At 42.4% G+C, this 22,136-nt stretch overlaps 2 protein-coding genes across 2 annotated transcripts; both read right to left on the bottom strand.

The window, feature by feature from the left end:
- Window positions 1-1,366: 1,366 nt before the first annotated feature.
- Window positions 1,367-2,336, bottom strand: LOC112548621 (olfactory receptor 10A7-like). The gene is given in 2 exon segments (XM_025194868.1): window positions 1,367-1,654; window positions 1,656-2,336. Coding segments are annotated over 2 exon segments (969 nt in total).
- An 11,412-nt stretch (window positions 2,337-13,748) lies between these two features.
- On the bottom strand, window positions 13,749-14,720 carry LOC112548620 (olfactory receptor 10A7-like). The gene has a single exon (XM_025194867.1). The coding sequence runs from the start codon at window positions 14,718-14,720 to the stop codon at window positions 13,749-13,751; it is 972 nt and encodes a 323-aa protein (XP_025050652.1).
- Between the last annotated feature and the right edge of the window lie 7,416 nt (window positions 14,721-22,136).

The raw sequence follows: 22,136 nt of genomic DNA, 5'->3' as shown, positions 1-22,136 counted from the left end.
GCCGCTGTTTGAATTTCCCAGGGCTGACTCGGCAGCCAATCAGGTGGCTCTGAGATGAATCAGCCAATTAGGGCTTTTCCGGGCTTCCCCGGAAGTGTCTGCTGGCTGCCCCACTCGCTGTGACTCCCTTCCCAAGAGGGAGAGCCCTGGCTCCTTGGATGGCCAAGACCGCTGCCCTAGGGATCAGTCTCTGGGCTGTGCCCTCTCACCCAGTGGAAATTTCCCTGCCCTAGCCTGCTCCCTGACTGTGCCCCACAGAACACATATGTTTGCGTGCTCTGTTCACACACGTGGCTCAGGAGCATGGCTCCCTGCCAGCTCACTTAAGAGGGCTCCAGGGGGCTCCCCCTCTGGATCTTCTGCAGCTGTGCCATCCCTCCGCCTCTGCCCCACCTACCTTAAGAGTCTTCTCCTGCCGCCGCCTCCACCACTGCTGTAGATGAGTCCAGGGGGCACACATGCACTGAGGCACAAGTGCTCCCACTCTGTCCAAAATGGCCAAACAAATTGTAAGGTATAGGAGAAAGGAGATAACATTCTGCAGAAATAACTCAATTTGGTATTAGGAGACTGGGCAGCAGCTTAGGCAGAATGATGGAGGTTCAACAAGTCTCCAAGCAGAACAAATTCCCCAGAAAGAAAGTACATGGGAGCATGAAGCTGTTGATCAGCCATTATTATTACAACTAGCCAATTCCCCATCATGAATGATGGGGGGAGGGGCCTGGGATGAAGTGCCACCACCTAATGCCCTTTGCTGCTGCAGTGCCTCTTGTAGGGAGTGGGGTGAATAAAAGGGGTGCTGGCCCCAGCTCCCCCACCCCCTGTCTGGCCCTAGGCATGGCTTTGGAATCATGGTGGTGCTCCCCTATGCTTGGAGCACTCTGATTGGCTGTTTCTGTCAACCAATCAGAGCGCGAATAAAGCATTACAGACAGACAGACAGGCTTTTATAATATTAAAATTATGATGAAATTCTCACTGATGGTCACACTGTAGATTATTATTAACAGCAGAAAGAGAGAACTGCATAATTTCTGAGTGATTCTGAGTTGTACAAGGAACAGTTCCATGACAGACGCTTATTTTTTTTTTCAATTCCAACCTCCTCTTGGAAACCTCCAGGAAGAAGATCCAAATATTTCCTTGGCCAGCTTGTTCCTTGGTCCAAATACTCTTATGTCTGGAATGTTATTTATTTTTTATTTTATTTTTTGTGTTTTGCTTCCTTCTCCCTCCTCTGTTCCCTGCCAGGTAAAATAGTTGACCTAATGGTCTATATGTGGCCCCTATTTCTTACATCGGGGTTAGGAACTCAAATCTGTGTTTCCGATTCATTCATTCAGATACAGTCACTTATATTTCATTAACAATCACTGTGGATTCTTTGATCTCTCATTAAGGCAACACATTTGCTCACAGTTTTTGCAAAAGCATCCTTTACATTTTTATTTCTCAAGCTATATATGAGAGGGTTGACCATGGGAGTCAGGACAGTGTAGAAGACAGAGAAAAGCTTATTGAGGTCTCTCAATGTGTTAGTTTTTGGTGACAGATACACAGTGATTAGAGAGCCATAAAAAATTGTTACCACAATAAGGTGTGAAGAGCAGGTGGAAAATGCCTTTTTCCTCCTGGTTGCAAAAGGCATTTTTCAGGATAGTGGCAATAATACAAATATATGATATGACTGTCAGTAAAAATGGTGGCAGTGTGAATATGGAAGCCAGGATGAAAGTAACAAGCTCAATCATGCTGGTGTCACTGCAGGAAAGTTTCACCACTGGGGTGAAATCACAGAAGAAATGGTCAATTTCATTGGGGCCACAGAAGATTAAATGTGGCATCAAAGAGGTCACAATGGCACTAGCCACCATCCCATTCATCCAAGACCCAAGTGCGAGTTGCAAACAGAATCTGTTCATAAGACTTGCATAATGTAGGGGCTTGCATATTGCTAGGTATCTGTCATAAGACATGGCTGACAAGAGACAACACTCAGCGCCTGCCAGCCAGGTGAAGAAATAATATTGCAAGAAACAACCATTTAATGAGATGACATGTTTATTTGTGAAGAATGTGGTCAACATCCTGGGCAGGATGGCAGAAGTATAGCAGGTCTCCATGCAGGATAGATTGCCTAGGAAGAAATACATGGGTGTATGAAGCTGCTTATAATTTACTACTAATGCAACAATGAGAAGATTCCCTGATACCGTTGCAATGTAGATTGCTAGAAAGAGCAGGAAGAGAAGATGCTGCAGTTCAGGAATAATCCTGAATACCACAAGGATGAATTCCATGATGACTGTTTGATTCTCTTCTGCTTTTTCCATGTGGCTTGACTAGGAGCATCAAAAGAAAAAAATGTAATATTAAAGAAGATGTTAAATATTAATGATGCAGTTTCAATTTCAGTTCATAAATATATAATGTATGCCATCAGGCTAGTTACAAGTAAAATACTTATTTTGGAGACCAACATATAAGTTTCCAGATGACTGGAATCCTAGGATGTGATTTGGGAGAAGTGAAAAAGAATTAAGCACCTTCCAAAATGCCTTTGAGTAGTGTGTATACAGTTATTTTTTTTCTTAGAAACCTCTTAGAAATCATAGCTCCAGTGCTTATTTTGACCATAAATAAGCTGTTATCGTATATTCTTTTCTTTTTTCTTAAGGATACATCAAAATGTCCAACCTCTGCTCGAAAAACAACACTACTACATTTTGACTTTGATTTACCTATGTTTGCCTTCCCCTTCTAATCTATAATTGAGTTTTGAATATATAGAACGTGTAAAATATATGCTGTCTGTGAAGCATAGAATGCAGTTGACCATATATTCAATAAGTAAATAAATAAATAAATATAATTAAAATAAATTTTTGATATCTTAATTGAGGGGGAGAAAGTATTTATATATCAAGTTAAATGCTTAATTTATCATGTTGCTTATGACATAATACCAGTCTTAAAGCTGGGATAGTAAATCCTACATATTGTTGTAATTATTCCATCCTATCCAATCTAAATCTATAACTGAGAGTCCTCACAGCATAGGATCAGGGTATATTCACAGTGATCTCTCCTCTGATCTTACCCTCTTTGGCATCTACCATTATTGGTTTAGAGATGTCAGGGGATACATCTCTGACTGTTCCATTTAATAACTATTTATAGATCTACCATCCATGAATATGTCTAGTCCCTTTTTGAACCTGACTGTTTTATCCACCACTAAAGCCTGCTGTAGCAATGAGTTCTGCAAGTTAACTGCACCGTGTAAAAAGTATTTTCTCCTGTTAGTTTTAAACCTGTCTCTTGCTAACTTTAGTAGTGTCCCCTAGCTCTGGTATTCTATGACTTGTTGAATAACTTCTCTCTGTTCATCATGTCCATATGATTTTATAGACCTCTATTATACTCCGCCCACCCCAGCCTTCTTCTTTCCAAACTGAAGAGCCAAAGCCTCTTCAGTCTCCCTTAGTACAGTAGGTACTCCATACCCCTGACCATTTTGTTTGTTTTTCTCTGTATCTTTTTTTTCACTTCTACTATATCCATTTTGTGATCTGAAGACCAGGACTGCAATCAGTGTTCAAGATCACTGCCACTTTTTTGCCTACTCATTTAAGCTTTCTGAGATATTTCTCCAACTCTGCACCATCAGAAATCACATACAGTGATCTCTTCTGTCTGGGCTTCTGTTTTCCTTTCAGTCTGTCAGTCTTTATAATTCTTTCAGAAACAAAACTTTGGTTTTTTGGTATTAGGAAACTCCTCACCAGCTTAAAACCTTAAAATTATCAAAATAAAATATAAAAAGTTAATCATTTTTTATATTTTTATGGGTTTCAAAACCTGGCTAGACAATGTTTTGGATGGGTTGATGCAGTCAGGGATGCTCATGCTTTGAGCAGGGGCTTGGAATAGATGTCCTCCTGAGGTCCCTTCCAACCCAAACTTTCTACGATTTTATGATTATTTATTTTTATATCTCCAGTAAAGCTGTTGAGCATTTTACTCCATTCCCTGAAGCCTGGATTTTCACCTCCACTTCATATTGAAAAGAAATATGGATTACAACTTCATCAATCCCTTGCCTTTCGCAAAAATAGTAGTGGTTCCCTTTGGTATAAAGAAATCGCCACATTTTACAATCTATACAAAATTGACTTCCACATTAACACTGTGGATGTCACTATCAAAGACAAATACCTGTGTTGACCAAAAAGGTGTATTTTTTCATGGCAAACATTTATTTTGTCAGAAAGTGTTTTAGTTAATGTTTGCCTGAATTTTAGGGTGGTTTTCATACATTTTGATAGAAAAAGTATTTGTTTTTCAGGAAGAAAAAAGGAGAGCATTTTTGTAAACTAATGAGGTCTATCAAAACCAGATTTTTTAAACCAATTCTCTCCTGTCCCTGCCTTCCCCCCCACCCCCCACACATAAAAAAGGTTTATTGAGGTGGGGGGAGTCTGAAAAAAAAATGTTGACATTTCTTACTGGAAAATACGTTTCACCATCACTGTAAGTGTTTACACTCTCGTGTGAACTATAAAAATAACTTGCAGTATCCCCATGCATTTACATAGGAATAAGGGCAAGATATATAAACAAATTTGTCTTATAAAATTGATAATTCAATTGTACTCAAGCAGAGAGAAAACATTCATTTACTTTAAGGACAGATTTGACGAAGTCAAAGTCTGTTCAGAAGTATACTTCTATTGCATTCCTAGTGGAATAGTAAATAATATTAGCAGTGTGTATGTATAGATTCCTTTCCATCTTCAAAGTATTTTGCAACATGAAGGTCCTTACTTAGCCAAGCACAGAAACACATATTTTAAGACATTTCATATTCAGCACTGACTTAGACACACAAGAACTAACATACCATCAAACTCACTATCCCTTTCAAGAATCTTATGAATTATGTGACACTTATAATAGAAACATATACAGCATAGAGGCTCACTAAGATATATCTATATATATCATTTATGATTTCAGAATATTCCAAAAGAATCTGGTGAATTCTATTTATCTCATGGCAGGTACAAAAGAAGCTCAGAATTTTCCTCTGACTCAGCATTGCCAGGACATAAATACGGATCCTGAAAACTGTCTCATATTCTCACTTATTCTGTATACTTGAAACTTCTCAGTAATGAGACCTGCATGTTAGCGTTCAGATACCCTGGTTCTGCTGGTGATCTTGGTGTGTTTCTTCTTCAAGTACTTTGCAAAAGCTAAACATCTGACTTGCTTCATCCTTTATCTCACCAAAATGTGAAATCTCCCTTGGCACCATGGATAATGAGCATCTGAAATTATGATGAGACAAAAGGAGTAATGATACATTTTCTTGTATTGTTTTAGAAAAGAAAATGTTGATATTAGTGGTATCAACTGCTTCAGGGAATTTGTTGGGAAGGGAAGAATTTCTAAGTTCAGAGAGCTGGTTCACACACATTTGTGACATGAATATTACCAGTATTTCCACACAGCAACAGCAGCACATCCAGCTGGGGTGCCCATAAGCACACCCTATCCCCTTGCCTGCTCCAAACTCATAGCATGTGCTCCCTACTCCTAGGAAACATGACAAGCACTGCACCAGAGCAGTGTGGCTACTACACTCTTCAAGATACCTCTCAAGGGGTACCAGAAGGTTCATTCTATTGGGTACTTCATGAATGGGGTGAAGTTAATTCCCCCAATATCTTAGTCCGGGGTTGGGCAAAATACAACTGCAGGCCAGATTCAGCCCCCCAGTTGACTGTATACAGCCTGCATCTGCCCCTGCAGCACTCCACATGGGGCCAAGCCTTGCCTGCTTCTTCCCAGGGCTATCTACATTGCACTCCTTCCCACACCCATGCTGCACCACACCCATGACTATCTCACCCCCAGTCCCAGCCCCAGCCCCAGCCCTGGCCCCAACTACCATGCATAGCTTCCCACTGGGGCTCCTCCACTGCTGCTGCAACTGCCTTGGTACTGTTTAGCTCCCCCTGCCTCTGGCAACTCCTTTTTATCCTCCTCCTGACCCTGCTGCTCCATTCCAGACAGTAGGTAGTATGCAGAGGCAGCAGTGGTCGTGGGTAGGCCTGTGTGAACTGGGAAGTATTCGAATTGGATTCAGATTCAGCTGATTTGGAGGACAGTGATTTGATTTGATTTGAAGAGTTGGATCACTGTCCTGCATTGATTCATCTGAATCAGCTTCGGAAGATTCGGCACTGATTCGGAGAGATTCGGTGATTCGGCCATAGACTGTAATGGGGAATCACTGATATACCTATACTTTTGTCATTTTTTGGCATATTTGGACAAAAAACAGCTGGGATGGTAGCCCCTTCTGAGGGCATGATGTCTGCCAAGTTTCAAGGAGGAAGGTGCAGGGGTTTCTGGGAAAATGCACCTCAAACATCTGAAAGAAAAACTCGCGACATGTGTGTCTTTGGGTATGTGTTAAGACACAGTGGAATGAAACCAGCAGGGACGGTAGTCTGTAACAGGGGGCCTTCCCAGTTCTGGTTAGATCTCTGCCCACCCACCTGTTTCTGGGCCAGCCACCCACCCCTCTTTTTCCTGCCATGGCTTGATGGAAACCTGATTTAGATGTTTCCCAGGAGGGAGGCTGCCCATTTAGGTGTCTTGGGGTGACATCCATTCCGCAGCTCTGTACCTCCCGTTACACTGTGGCCCATATCTTGCAGATTGCATTCCTTTACCCCTTCCAGCTGTGGTCCTCTCTCTGAGACCTTTGGCTCCCCCTTAGGCCCTGGCCCCGCCTTCAGGCCAGTCAGAATCCTGAGCCTCTTGCTCTGGGCATTCCTTGCGGTAGGCCCCTGCCCCTTTGACCCCCGCTTTGGGTCTTGGCCCCAGCATGGACCAGTCAAGAGTACCTCTGATATCTTTTATTAGACCAACTGAATAGTTGGATAAATAAATCTTAGCAAGCTTTCGGGTTTAAAAACCCTTTGTCAGGCTAAGGAAGCATTTAGTTGCTTTGTGTGTGCTCTTCCTGGATGGAAGGAATAGTAGAGAAGCCAGAGGCTGCCATGCAATGCAGGCCAGAAAGACCGTCCGGGGAAAAGTAAATTGAGGTGTCAGGGGGTGAGGGACAGGCTGGGAGAGGGGTGGGGGGCAGGGGGAAGGTGGATGTAGCAGGTAAAAGTGGAAAGGTACCTGGGGAGTCAGATGTCAGGCAGGTTATGGTGTGTCATAAATCCAATGTCTATATTGAGTACATGAGTTCTGTATCTAGGAGGTTGATGAAATGAAGTTCATAGGTTTGTCTGTGAAAAGTGGTTTGTGAATTCCATCAAGCACCAAACTTCACTAACCTCATCAGCAGAAGCAAACTTCCTACAGCCCAAAACATACTGAATGGATCCAGACCATGCCATGACAAGAAATGCAAAACCTCCCAACATATTAATCCAATATATTACAGACAAGAATACCCAGCTACTACGCTTGTGCGAAGTGGCTACTATTCACTTTGGATTTGGATTTGGCTGATTTGGGGGATAGCAATTTGAATCACTGTCCTGAATCAATTTGGCCAAATCTGATTCAGAGATTCAGCTGCCACTGAATTTATTTCAATCAAGTTCAGGTTCAGGTTTGGATTCAGATGCACTCAATCATTTGGGTTCAATTCTATTTCAAACTACCAAAATAAAACAGTGGTTCAGTTTCCATTTTGAACATAGTTTCGTATCTGGAAGCACAGCTCTGAATTATAGCCTTATGAGTATATCTATGTAACTTGACTGTAACGTGTGTGCAGTTAGCGCAAGGTTGTCTCTCCTCTCATTTCCCTCATGGGCAAACTCCTTCTCCTAGAGACTGACTGAGAGAACCCACCAATCTACAAAATTCAGTCTGTGATGTAACTCAAAGATGGCCAGTTGGCCTGCAATGGGTTTTCCTGTGACTTCTGGGCTTGTGGTCCAGATGCCACTCCTGCCATTGCTCTCCTGCTTCTATGGACAGAGTCTCTGAGCTCTTCCCCCTTCTCCCTGGGGATGAGATTGCCTGGTGTGGCACATAAGGATAAAAGGGCCCATATCTGGGGATCAGAGGGGCCTCAGGGACCCCATGGAGCAGGTAGGCAGCTGTGTGGTGTATCAGGGGTTGTCCATTGCATTTTGGGGATGGGTCCATGCAGTCTAATGCAGCCACATGACATGGTGGGATGGCTAGCACAGAAGCATGGTGTAGTGTAGGGACCCATGCTGCAGACAATGCAGCCTACATGACATGTGGCTGAGAGGTCTGCAGCTCTGGTCTACTGAGAAAATGGACCAGCCTTTTCTAACTAGTGTCACTTGGGAATGTTTCTTCTGCAGTATGCACAGCTTTGTTTGTTTTGTACTAGTGTTAAATTAAAATTGAAATGTAAATCTTAGGCATGGACCATATTCTAGTCCACTATAAAGTGTGTAAGTAAACTTAGGCACATACATGTGATCCTATTCCACCCAGCATGAGTCCCTGTAAGAAACTTAAGGCAAAAGGTGGATGGAACCTCCTAATGCTTACTTCTTTTCTGATGCATAGTCTTAAGGATAAGATTTGATACGTTCAAAGAGCTGATGCACTAATGGATTTTGGAGGATGTTAGCAGGGTGGAATAGAATTACTCTTTGGTGACTAGGGGCATGGAGACACATAACAGAGCCCATGTAAAATGTGGTTTAAACCTTAATGGCTAGACCTCTACCCTGATGACTTCTTGGTGTCCACAGGTAATACTGAACCAGTCAACTGGTTCAAAAAAAGTCCTTAATTTTCCAGGTACAATTTGAAGCCCATTGACATGATTTAAAGCCACTTGAAACTTCAAATTGTACCTGGAAAATTAAGGACTTTTCTTGGTGTCCACAGGTAATACTGAACCAGTGGAATGGTTCAGTATTACCTGTGGACACCAAGAAGACGTTGGGGTAGAGGTCCACCTTATGAACTAAATCAATGAAAGGTGCATCTAATGAAGTGAGCTCTTGTTCATGAAAGTTTATGTTTCTCTGATTCAGTTACTCTGTAATGTACATCCCTGCTTCGCCTACTACTTGATTCCATACTAACACAGCTGACTACCTCTCTCTCTGGTTGTGGAAACCAAATGTTCCATGATATGGGTCTTGTCAGTCCTCCAGATATTACCCATTGCATTGCTTCCTTCCCTTTTTGTCACCTTCACCCCCACCTAACCCCACCCCACCCCACCCCCAGTGCTGCAGTAGGCCATTTTGGTACACTGCCAGATCTCTACTGCTCCTTGGGTGAGTCTACATGTTGCATTGTTACTGTGCCATGTTTTAGTACTTCCTTTAGGTGCATTACTGTGCCATATGCGTGATGCACAGTTGTTTTTAGCAGCCACTTCACCATAGCAGCATGCTATATTGGGGGAGTGTGCTGGTACAGCAAAGTAGCTGCTGGTTACATGTAGACACCTGTGGATGCTACATCACTATAGCACGTGGCTACAGCAATGTAGTGTGTAGATGCACCCCTTTTGTTTTCTTCAGTTTATTTTTGTTTAATTACCTGCCTTGCATTGCTTCTTCAGCATAAGCTATCTAAAAAGCAGCTGTGTCCTCACTCCTTTCTTGACAATGGCCCTCTGCCAGAGACTCCCCTCTACTGAGAACTGAAAAAAAAATGTGTCTTAGCATCCTATTGACGGTTTACACCCCAGGGTACTCAAGGAACTGGCAAGCATCATAGCCCAGCCCCTGGCATGGATCTTCGAGGACTCCTGGTGCTCTGGTGAAGTGCCTGAAGATTAGAAGAAGGCCAATGTGGTGCCTATCTTCAAGAAAGACAGGAAAGTAGATCCAGCAAACTATAGGCCCATCAGCCTGACCTCTATTCTGGGGAAGGTCTCAGAAAAAAAATTATCAAAGAGGCCATCCTTAACAGACTGGCTGACGTCAACATCCTGAGGAATAGACAGCACGGGTTTGCTGCAGGTAGGTCTTGCTTGACCAATTTAATTTCCTTTTATGACCAGGTGACCTATCACCTGGATAAGGGAGAAGAGATTGATGTCATATATCTTGAATTTAAAAAAATCTTTGATTTGGAAGTCAATCATCATGGTACACTGTAACCAGTGGGGTCCCACAAGGCTCTGTCCTAGGACCTATACTATTTAACATCTTCATTAATTATGTAAACATTGGTGTCAGAAGCGGACTAGCCAAGTTCGTCAATGACACCAAACTCTGGGGTAAAGCATCCGCACCTGAGGACAGAAAGGTGATCCAGGCAGACCTTGACAGGCTCAGGTATTGGGTGGATGAGAACCTGATGGTGTTTAACACTGAAAAATGTAAGTTTGGGAGGAGATCCCTCCTCATCACTGAATGTACAGCATTGGAAGTAGGTGAGCACAGCAACTTGGATCTCACTGGTTAGCACTACAAATGAAAGGGACTTGGGGGTCATGATTGACCACAAGATGAACATGAGCCTTTAATGTGATGCTGTGACTAGTAAAGCTAGCAAAATGCTGGCTTGCATCCATAGATGCTTCTCAAGGAATTACCAGGATGTCATTCTCCCATTGTACTCAGCCTTGGGGAGGCTGCAGCTGGAGTACTGCATTCAGTTTTTGCCTCCACTATTCAAAAAGGATGTGGAGAAGCTTGAGAGGGTGCAGAGGAGAGCCATGCGCATGATCAGAGGACAGGAAAACAGGCCTTATGAAGAACGGCTGAGAGCCATGGGACTCTTCAGCCTGGAAAAGCGCAGGCTCAGGGGTCATCTGGTGGCCACCTGTAAGTTCATCAGGGGTGCTCACCAGGATCTGGGGGAACATCTGTTCACCAGAGCACCCCAAGTGATGACAAGGTCAAATGGTCACAAACTCCTCCATGACTGTTTCAGGCTGAACATAAGGAAGAACTTCTTTAGTGTCTGAGCCCCCAAGGTTTGGAATAGCCTGCCACCGGAGGTGGTTCAAGTGCCTACCTTGAACGCCTTCAAGAGACATTTGGATATTTATCTTGCTGGGATCCCATGATCCCTGCTGACTTCCTGCCCCTGGGGCAGGAGGTTGGACCTGATGATCTTCTGAGGTCCCTTCCAGCCCTAGTGTCTATGAATCTATGAATCCATGAAGGTCACTCAAGCATTGTGCAGACTATGCTCTTTCAGGTTATTGAAATTTATTGAAATAATGTAAAGGAGAGAAGGCGAAACAGAAATGTGAAAACTCCCTGGGACTCCCAAATATATGTGCAAGCACCTTCCCAACTCAACTACTATGAAGAATGCTGGACTGGGTGTTCTCTTTCACCCTCTGGTATTGAAGCCATGCCACTGTTCTATTTGGAACACTATGGAAAGGCGGACACCTCTGAACTATGACAATAGTGAACCTGTCCTCAATCAGTAACACATTGGCATGGTGTGTGTCCTCACCCTAAGTCTACCTAGAGGCCTAGTAAGTGGAATAGAAGCTGGACCCTTGTTTATTTCTGTTTCTATGAAATTCCTTTCTACTTGTTTTCTCCTTGATGGTTTTATTGAGGAAATGGGATCAGATTCTTTCCACATGGCACATATGTGTGTGTGTGTGTGTGTGTGTGTGTGTGTGTTGGGGGAGGAAGGAGGATATTCCTAACTTTTGGTTCTTTGACACTAATTGTGATGCCTCTTTTGAATATCCAGCCTCAACTGGGAATATAGAAACACAAAAAAAATCATGCTTACTGAATAAAAGAATCAATCTAAAACATCTAGTCATGTCCATGTGAGACCTTCTCTCTCTTTCCCGCTCCACTGTATAATAAATTTACCAACAAGCACAATTTCAGATGGACTGTAATTAATGATACATTTGTGCTGAATTCAGGCAAGAAGTTTATGATGAAAACAAGTGATATTTTTTGAAGTCAAACCATTTTGATATTTTCAAATGCAAGTTCTAATTTTAGGAATTGGTTAGATGAGGACTTTTATGGGGCGACTTTTTCTTTGAACAGGGGGTTGGACTAGGTGACCATCCGTTTCAGCCTTACTTTTCTATGATTCTAATGATTCTATGAATAAATGCTACTGAGTGAAAACATAGACTAGGAACTCGTCTTTGCCACCACTACTACCATTTTTTCCAGCAAGTAAATATGCAGCTATCTGCCTGGTTTGGACCCTGACTGCACTGTAGGCATGAAACTGTGTATGATAAGCTGAGCCTGCTCAGTTGGAAGATCAGACACATATGCACATACCTGACTATAGAGTAAGAAGGCAACCTAACCCTATGGTTTATTTGCAGTAGCCAAATGGGTAGGGCATCATTTTAGAAAATGAGAGTCTGAGGTTCTAGGCACTTTTTTCCCCAAGGGGAGTGAATCTGTGTCTCCCTTACTTCCTGGCATAGGGCAATTTAAGCCACACCCCATGTTATGCTCCTACCATTACATTCTTCAGTGCTCCTACCTTTCCACGTGGATGCCTGAACTGTGGGTAGCCTATTGAACAGGTTTGGTCTAAACCAGGATGCCAAAAGAGTGCCTGGGCATAGATGGATCTAAGATTTTGAAAAGGGGGGAGCACATGGTGTGGCATATCATCACATATAATACAACACATATTTTTCTCCTGTTAAAGAGAAACTAGAAGTTTAGTAATTTGCTAGGGGGTGGGGATATGCTAGCGGGGGCTAGCGCTATATTATTCAGTTGAAGATGAAAGCAAAAATAAATATAACTATTGGAATGTGCACTAATTCCACTGGTAGAATCCTTGTCTACCATGAGGGAAACGGCAGGTGGTATATACACGTTGATTCTCTGGCATGCATATAACTGCAGTCATCGAGGCATCGAATGTCCAGACTTGGTCTGGCCTTTGGATTTTGTCTCAATGGTCTAAAGGAGAGATGGAAGGTCTGGGAAGTCTCCACTCCTCCATACTCATGTCTAGATGTATGCATTATAGGTCCTGATGACTTCTCACACATACACCATGATCCAGAAAGATCAATGGCTGCTTACATTAAAAAAAACACACAACAAACTAGGCAAAAAAAATCAAAATGGTAAAAAAGATAGTGTCCTGTAGCCTTTTATATTAAAAATGTATGTCTTTTATTCAGTTTCCTAACACAAAATCAAGTATTCTTTAGCATCTTCATGGTGCCTCCAATTCTTCAATGTCAGTTATTTCTATACCTGAGTAAATATTACCACACCTGAGTTAAGGTTTTTAATTAGGGTGAAAAAACAGTCTGAGTCTGCTATGCTGTGAAATAGAAGAGATGCATTACCAGAAATGGCTATAGGACAGCTAAACTGCAGAAGAAAGCAAAGTTTGAATACTGGAACATCAAGAGCTTTAAGAAGGAGAAATATTTGTTAACACCTGGGGAGTGGAGAGAGATTCACAGGAACCAGGGAGATGGCAATGAGCCATGAAGTCAATTGACTCTGTCAGTGCTGCCCAAATAGAAATGCTGCAGCTCCTCAGAGGTAGTCAGTTTTAAAGTTTGAGGGGAGTAGGAATCAAAGGTGTGAGCAACTGCACCACTGCACCCCCTTTTGATTCAACCCTGTATATAGGTAGAAATTTGTAATTTAGATACTCAGGGGGAACTAGAATTCTACCATAACGTTTTGGTTTTAGTTTGTTTGTTTTATATCAGGAATATAGAATTGAATGACTCTGACTCCCCAATTCATTTATTCGATATGGCCACTTGCATTTCATTAATAATTAGTATGGGTTCTCTGATCTCTCATCAAAGACAAATATTTGCTCACAGCTTTTGCAAAAGCCTCCTTTACATTTTTATTTCTCAAACTATATATGAGAGGGTTGACTATGGGAGTCAGAACAGTATAGAAGAATGAGAACACCTTCTTGAGGTCTCTGAATATGTTATTTTTTGGTAACACATAGACAATGATTAGAGACCCATAGAAAAGTGTCACCACAATAAGGTGTGAGGAGCAGGTGGAAAATGCTTTGTGCCTCCTGGTGGCAGAAGGCATCCCCAGGATAGTGGCAATGATACAAATATACGAGATGACTGTCAGTAGAAATGGGGGCAATGTGAATATGGAAGCCAAGATGAAAGTAACAATCTCAAGTGTGCTGGTGTCACCACAGGAAAGATTCATCATTGGGGTTAAATCACAGAAGAAATGATCAATTTCATTGGGACCACAGAAAATCAAATGGAATAGGAAAGCAGTTACAATAGTACTAGCAGCCATCCCATTTATCCAAGACCCAATAGCTAGCTGCAAACAGAATTTGCCATTCATACGTGTTGCATAATGTAGGGGCTTGCATATTGCTAGGTACCTATCATAAGACATGGCTGACAAGAGACAACATTCAGATGCTTCCATCCAGTTTAGAAAATAATATTGCAAGAAACAGCTATTTAATGAGATGACATATTCATTTGTCAAGAACGTGGCCAACATCCTGGGAAGGATGGTACAAGTACAGCACATCTCCATGCAGGATAGATGCACCAGGAAGAAGTACATAGGTGTGTGAAGATGCTGATCAGTAACAACTATTGCAACAATGAGGAGGTTCCCCACCACTGTAGCAATGTAGATTGCTAGAAAGAGCAAAAGAAGAAGACCCTGCAGTTCAGGGATAGTCCTGAATCCTATGAGGATGAATTCCATGACAACTGTTTGGTTCTCTTCTGCTGTTCCCATTACTTGCCTAGGACAAATGAAAGAAAATTTGTGAGATTACTTTAAAAAGGTTTAAAAATCCTAAATTCCAATGGTTCAGTTTCAGTTTAATACCAAAAATATCACCATTCAAACCATGCAGTTTTTACAAGTAAAATGGTTGGATGGAGCCTCACACTTAAGTTTCACTGATCATGTCTATGTGAGACACTACCACGCAGGCATTACTGCATATTTATTTAATACTTGTATTAGCAAGTAGTAAATAAATGCAGAGTAACCAGACTTACTGTGCAGTACTGCCAGTGAACATCTTTTAGGTGACCCTATAGTGCAATACCCTAAATAATACTGTGCAGTAGTGTATTAGCACTATTCATGCTGTGACACACTACAGCACAGTATTTTTTGGCTACTGTACAGTCAGCATCTCATGTAGGCACTACCTCTGGATCTGAAATTTTAGGATGGGATTATTAAAGGGGTCTAAGAATATTAAGTACCCAGCTACCACTGCCTTTCTGTCAAGTGTATGTACTTATTATTCCTCTACTTCTTAAAGAATCCTACCTCCAATGCTTACTTTCATCATAGATTGTCTCTTTATAATTTATTTTTCTTAATGATCATTTTATGTGTCCTCATGACGTCAGCAAAAACAAAGGCTTTGTTTAATTTGCTTTTTTACATTTTACCTCCTGGTATATGGGAGGAGATGAGTAATCTTCCAATGTATGATTTGAGCTCTGATTTTGTACAATACATAACATATGTGCTTGCTATATTCTGAGCTGAGTACTTGATCAGCTAGATATCCAATCAATAAATATAAGTAATTAAAACTCCATTTTTTCCAATTTTTTAATTTTGGGAGAAAAATGCTTACACTTCAAATTCAATGCTTATTGTGTGCTGTTGATTATGATATAAAAACATTATTAAGGCTGGCATAAATAATTCCTGTATGTTACTGTAGGTACTTCATTCCATCCAAAATAGAATTTGAGCTAAAAGCTCACATAGTGATTGTATCTTTTATAGTGCATTTATAGTTGCATGAAAGTTGTTTTCATTATCATATTGTGGCTTCATCTATCCACCTATCCTTTTGTCTTTGTAATTCCAGTAGCATAAACGAATCTTGCTCTTAGGAAATGGCCTGCAAACTCAAAACCTTAAAATTATTAACATGACAAGTAAAAGGATTATCATAATTTATCACCCTATTTGTCTTTCCAATAATGTTGTCAAGAGCACCATCCATTAATCTTGAAATCTTAGACACATAGGTCCAACTGATATTGAAAAGAAATTTTGTCCGGTGTTTTCCAATCTGCTGTCTCAGCATAAAGCTGTATGTCACATTTGACAGTCTTATGCAAATGTGACTTAATTCTACCTTAGTACTTCCGATAGTACAGCTAATGGGATATTGCTTTTTTCACCAGAAGAAATACATTTTCACAGAAAATGTCCCTTTTTTCAGAAAATATTTTTGTTAAACAGTCCCATTATTTTAGGATTTTCTTCATTATTTTTTGTTAAAAGTCTAATTGCTTATCAGGATGGAAGGAAGGAAGGAAAGGTTTATTATTGGAAATCAGATAGATCTAACCAACCTGATTATGTTTACTCAAATAATGGTTAAAATATTTTTTAAAACTTTTTTAAGAGAGAATTTTATTAAAACTGTTAACATTTCCTTTTGAAATGCACTTAACACTTTACAAAGAAAGCATTAGCAGTCCTGTGAAAAATAACATCTTACTGTAGGAAAAATGTATTTTCTTAGGAAACAGGGCAAAATATAATGCATAAACCTTTTTTTTTTCAAAAAATGGATCATTTTAATTAAAAAGCCTGAAAAAAATGACCTCAATTTCAGATTAGCCTGAGGCTAAGTTTGTTTAGAAATATTGTTCTATTACTCTATTATGGTAATAATTGGCAATATTTACAGTTTGCATTTAAGGATCTCTTTCTATCAAAATATTTTACAACATGAAGTCCCTGATTCAGCCTAATACATGAACATATGTCCTTTTATATTCAGCACTTCAGGGCAGGCATAGCCTTATTCTTAAGTGTAAATCTTGTTGACTTTCACACACAAGAGCTAAGGTACCATCAAACTTATCCCTTCTAATAACCTTGTTAAGTATGTTGGGCTCCTGGACAGAAAAATGGTATAGAAAGGAAGCTTAGTAGAAAAGTTTTGGATTTTATGATTTCATCTTGGCCTAAAAGAGTCTGGAGAAATTTATTTACCTCAAGGCAGGTACAGAAGAAGAGATGTTTTCCCCTCTGAGCTCTTCATTCAGTGATCCCAAGTCAAAAATATGGGTCCTTTAGTCTGTCGTGTCTTCTCACCTATTCTGTGTACTAGAAAGTACACAGTAATGAGACCTGCAGTCTCCTGTTCAGACATCATGATTCTGCTGACACTCTTGATCTGTCTGTCCTTCAGACTCTTTGCAGAAACTAAACTACTTGTTTCATCCTTTATCCAGTGCACCAGGAAGTAAAATGTCCCCTGAAGCCACTGCTAATGAGGATCTGAAATCATTAGGAGAGAAAACAGATAATGATTAATTTAATGTTATTGTTAAAATACTGATGTTAATAGTGGCAAGAACTCCATGGAAGTTTGTTGTGAGAGAAGAACATTTAACTTTAGCAAATTGCTTCAGCCACATTTACGAGCTGAAATGTATCAGTGGGTCATTCTACACCATATGTTTTACTGTCAAAGTGACTAATTAGCTCTGCAGTAAAGTGTCACTGTCTACATGTGCAGTGCTATTAGGCCACAGAAAAACAATGAACTCTGCTGTAGGACACCATAAGTAGTTGGGTGAAGTAATTATGTGTGGAAAAATGCATGTGTAGATCGTGACAGAGCTGGCTGGGGCAGGAGTGTGCTACAGTATGGGGGTTGCCTGCCATCTAGCCGCACACTAAAGCACCCTCATGCCCCATTCAGCCCTCCACAGTACACTGAGCCAGAGGGGACCAGCTCCAGGCTGGAAGGCTGACCCCCAAGGCACCTGCCACTTGGGGCTGCACCATCTCAGCTCAACATGCTGTGATCCCAGATTTTAGGCTTTTAGGCTACATACTGGCTGGGAAGTTATATACAGGGGCTGTGAAGCAGCTCCCTTTCAGAGGGCCATCCTGCAGGAGAAGGAGCCAAGAAGGGTTTGTTTTTTTTTAAATCTCTGAAACAAGTAAGAATTCCCCATGCTGACACGTTCCTTACATCCTCTTCCCTTCCTCCCTGGCAAGCCACCATTGCCCCTGTCTCCAGCTGCTTCAGAAGCTGGGGTGGAGAGAGCTCCAGAGCCACTCCTTCCTGCTCCAACTGGGCTTTTTGCAGTCAGGCTCAGCTGGGCACAATGGCAGCAGTGGGTGAGTTTTCCCTACTGGCACCTCCCCACCCTCCATGTTTCTTGCTACCCTAGGAGGAGATGCTGGGAAGGGGAACCCTCCCACTACTGTTTCTGCCGCTGCTATCTTCATGCTATTTTTTTTTCAAACTTTGGTGTTTTTTACCTTTATGTCCCCATTGTGCATTTTATTACCTAGCTTTTTAGATAACAGCTACCTTTTAGCACTTCCTGACTAAAGATCTCAACTATCTGAACAAGGAAGGTCAGCATCATTGTCTGAATATTACTGTGAAGAAATCACCTCCCCTTCTTTTTGTTCCTCACAGCCCAAGTGACCCCTCTCTCTCTCTTTGCCTTCTTCTTGGTTCAGGCTGATCAGTCAGGTGACCTGGCCAGATTAAATTCCTAGGGGGAAGTGGAGAGTGCTTTCTTCATTCTGGCAAGCATTTTGAAAGCTGCGAGCAAATGCCCCAGGCTGCTTCCAGGTGACTTTCTGTAAGTGCAAACATGGAAACCCACCAGGAGTTAGGAATTATGTGTGGGCTAGTCATGTCTTAAAAGGATCACTGTGTACAAAGCTGTAAAGACTCACATAGCTTATGTTTGCTCAAAGTGTATTCTGACTTCCTCGTTCTACACCCCCCTCTGCGGCTCCAATCAGTAATGCAGTAACAGCTTGCTTGCTGCTCCTAGCCTGGCCAGTGGAGTTTGTCTTTTTATTTTCCCTCAGTTCTACCTGATACTATTTTGGGATGCTTCAGGCTGAAAGAAGCACCCAGAAATATTACTGTGGGTAAAACACCCCCCAGGCCTGCAGGGTCTATATGCCCCAAGCTGTACACAGCCCTACCAGAGACCACTGCCTGGGTGGTGGTAGTGTTAGCCCAGGCTTGTGGGTGCTCTCCAGGAAGCTGGACAGCTGGCTGTAGGTTCCCTGAGGGAGCCTCCCAAAGTGAGGTTTTGGGCCTGGCACAGTGAGGCAGGTGGCTGTGTGTAGTAGCTCCCCCTACTGGACCACCACAATTACAAACATGGAGAAGGATAATTAAGGGAATGAAGTGACTTGCCTAGATCTGCAAAGCACCTCAGTGTCAGATTTAGGAAGAGAAACCATAAATACATCTACATGTTCAACGTAGTACCATGTAAAGGTATTGGCAGCATTTCCGAATCAGCTGTTATATTTACACAATAAAAGGTTATGCTGAGACTAGCTCAAGTCAAAGTATGGCCAACCTTGATATTGAGGAACTTCACCTAGGGTGAGGTTACAGATTAGAGTTAGCAAATGCTAATTCTCAGGCATGTTAGTCTGTGTTAATTTGTGCTAGTGATCAATCACATTTTCAGGGTTAATACACTCTCCAATGTGCGCTGCTGAAACCTGCTGCTAAAAGGCTGGTAAGCAGGGGTATGGCTAAGGGTTACAAGTCAGCTCCACGCCTTCCCTGCTTGCTGGCTCTCTAGCTATAGTATAAACTGGGGAGGAACTGGGGAAGAGCCTGCCCATATTACTTGGATAATCCCCTCCACCTCCAAAATCACCCTACTACCCCTAATCATCCTCCAGATCACCACCTGCATCCCAGATTAATTTCCCACACCCAGTTTTCCCCTTCACACCCAGATCACTGCCCTGCCACCCTCATCAGCCCAAGAGTAGTGAAGGCAGAGGCAAGGGATCAGGATCCCTTCACAATCTTCTCCCAGGCTCCCTGCAGTCTGTGCTGCCCCCATGCCCTGAGCTCCATCCCCTCAGGTCAGATGAGGTGAGCAGTGGAGTCCCCCAGGGCTTGGTCCTTGGGCTTAGACTGTTCAAGTTCTTTATTAGTGACTTGGATGAGGGGGTGAAAAGCACCCTGTTTAAATTCATGGATGACACCAAGATTTGGGGTGAGGTGGGCATGTCAGAAGGGAGGGACAGGATACAGCTGGACATTGACAGGTTAAGGGGTGGGCAAATGAGAATAGGATGGGATTCAATACTGACAAGTGCAGGGTGCTGCACTTGGGCAGTAAGAACCAGCAGCATACCTATAGACTGGGGAACTTTCTTCTTGAAAGCACAGTGGCAGAAAGAGATCTTGGAGTCGTTACTGGTTCCAAGATTAACATGGGCCACCAACGTGAGGACATGGTCAGTAGGGCTAACTGCACCTTGTTGTGCATCTACAGATGCATCACAAGGAGGGCCAAGGAGGTGATCCTCCCCCAGTATGCAACACTGGTCAGGCTGCAGTTGGAGTACTGTGTCCAGTTTTGGGTGCCACACTTCAGGAGGGATGTGGACAGCATTGAGAGGGTCCAAAGGAGGACCAGTCGCATGATCTGGGGACAGCAGGGCAGACCTTATGAGGAGAGGCTACGGGACCTTACCCTGTTCAGTCTTCACAAGAGAAGGCTGAGAGGGGACCTGGTGGCCATCTATAAACTTACTAGAGGAGATCAGTGGGGAATGGGAGAGACATTGTTCCCCTGAGCACCTCCCAGAGTAATAAGGAATTAAGGCCATAAATTGTTAGAGAGTAGGTTCAAACTAGACATTAGAAGGCACTACTTCACAGTCAGGGTGGCTAGGATCTGGAACCAACTTCCAAGGGAAGTAGTGCTGGCTCCTACCTCGGGGGTCTTTAAGAGGAGGCTTGACGATTACCTAGCTGGGATCATTTGAGCACAGTTTTTGCTCCTGCCCAGGGCAGGTGGTCGGACTAGAAGATCTGCAAGGTCCTTTCTGACCCTACATCTATGAATCTATGAACTTGGGAGCTGGGAGGGCACTTGCTGGGCAGAGGAGCAAGGAGCCTAGCAGCTCCACACTCCCCCTGCCCCACCTCTTCTACCCTCCAATCCTGCTCTCCCTCACCCCTTCCACTTCCCCTTCCCCCCTTCCCCCGCTTTCCAACTCCTCTTCACCCTTTTTCCTTCCCTCAACACTCATCCCAACCCACACACCTATTACCCAGCTGTTCCCAGCTGTCAGTCCAGGGCTATAAAATGGCAGCAGTGGAAGATTGCAGATTGATGGTTTTATCTCAGGTGAACACCTAGGTTGCTTGCAGATGTTTTAAAAACAAAAAAACAAAAACCAGCACTTTACTTTAAACATAGTGTGTTCCGACACTGAGCCCTTGTGCATGCCCAGTAAAGGCAGTGCCTCAGTTGGACCCAGCTTGTCCAGCATCTGTAAAGAGGCTTTTTCGGTGCTTTTATCCAATAGCTGATTGAATTGGCTTTAGCCAAAAAGCCCCACTGAAGCATCCAGTCTATACAGGCACTGCAGATGTAACACTTTGCTTCTTCCAGTAATTTTTTTGTTTGTTTGTTTTTGTTTTTTAAGATCTGCAGGCAGCCCTAGAAGTTAATTTAACTCAAGCTAGATAGCGCAAAGCTCAAAGATAATCCTGGCCTGAAGTGGCGTAAGTTTAAGACTCCTAAAGATTCTGCATCTTTTCTAAGCACCTTATTTCACAGCTCTCTCGTTCTAACAGCTAAGAAGTTTTTTTCTGATATCTAAACTAAACCTACTTTGCTGCAACCTCCAGCCACTAAGACATGTCCTTCTCTCTATGTTACCCCAAAATCTTAAATTGGGGAACTAATGGGTGGTTGAGAGAGAGAATGGTTGAGAGATAGGAATTTGCACTCCGCTGTTGTAGGTTTATTTAGCAGATAACACACATCCTTATACTAAGAAAATGTACTAGTTGCTTTGGAAATGAGTCTTGCTCCCTAACCTGTTGATCAGACAGTTTGGGGTCACACTGGGACATTCAGGGGCATAGTCTTTGTAGTCCATCAGTCTAGTAGTCCAATGACTCTTTGTTCCCAAACTTAATACCGTTTGTTAGGTGTATATTCATTATTTCTACTATTACTATTATTACAACTACTGGCTATTTACAGGATATTTATGTAATTAAGTTTTCACTGTTGGGGGTTTTTCTAAAACCTTATTTACAGAAACACACCCACAGAAGCATATCTTTCGTATCACACTATCTATCCGCACATCTTCACGCTGTCCTTGACAAACTCTATGTTTTGACAA

Source organism: Alligator sinensis, unplaced genomic scaffold (assembly GCF_000455745.1).
Source record: "Alligator sinensis unplaced genomic scaffold, ASM45574v1 scaffold799_1, whole genome shotgun sequence".
Taxonomy (NCBI): Eukaryota; Metazoa; Chordata; order Crocodylia; family Alligatoridae; genus Alligator; species Alligator sinensis.
This window is presented reverse-complemented; position numbering and strand designations above follow the sequence as displayed.

Bases quoted from the DNA above. Each gene is read 5' to 3' on its own strand.
- LOC112548620 (XM_025194867.1), bottom strand. From the start codon at position 14,720: ATGGGAACAGCAGAAGAGAACCAAACAGTTGTCATGGAATTCATCCTC.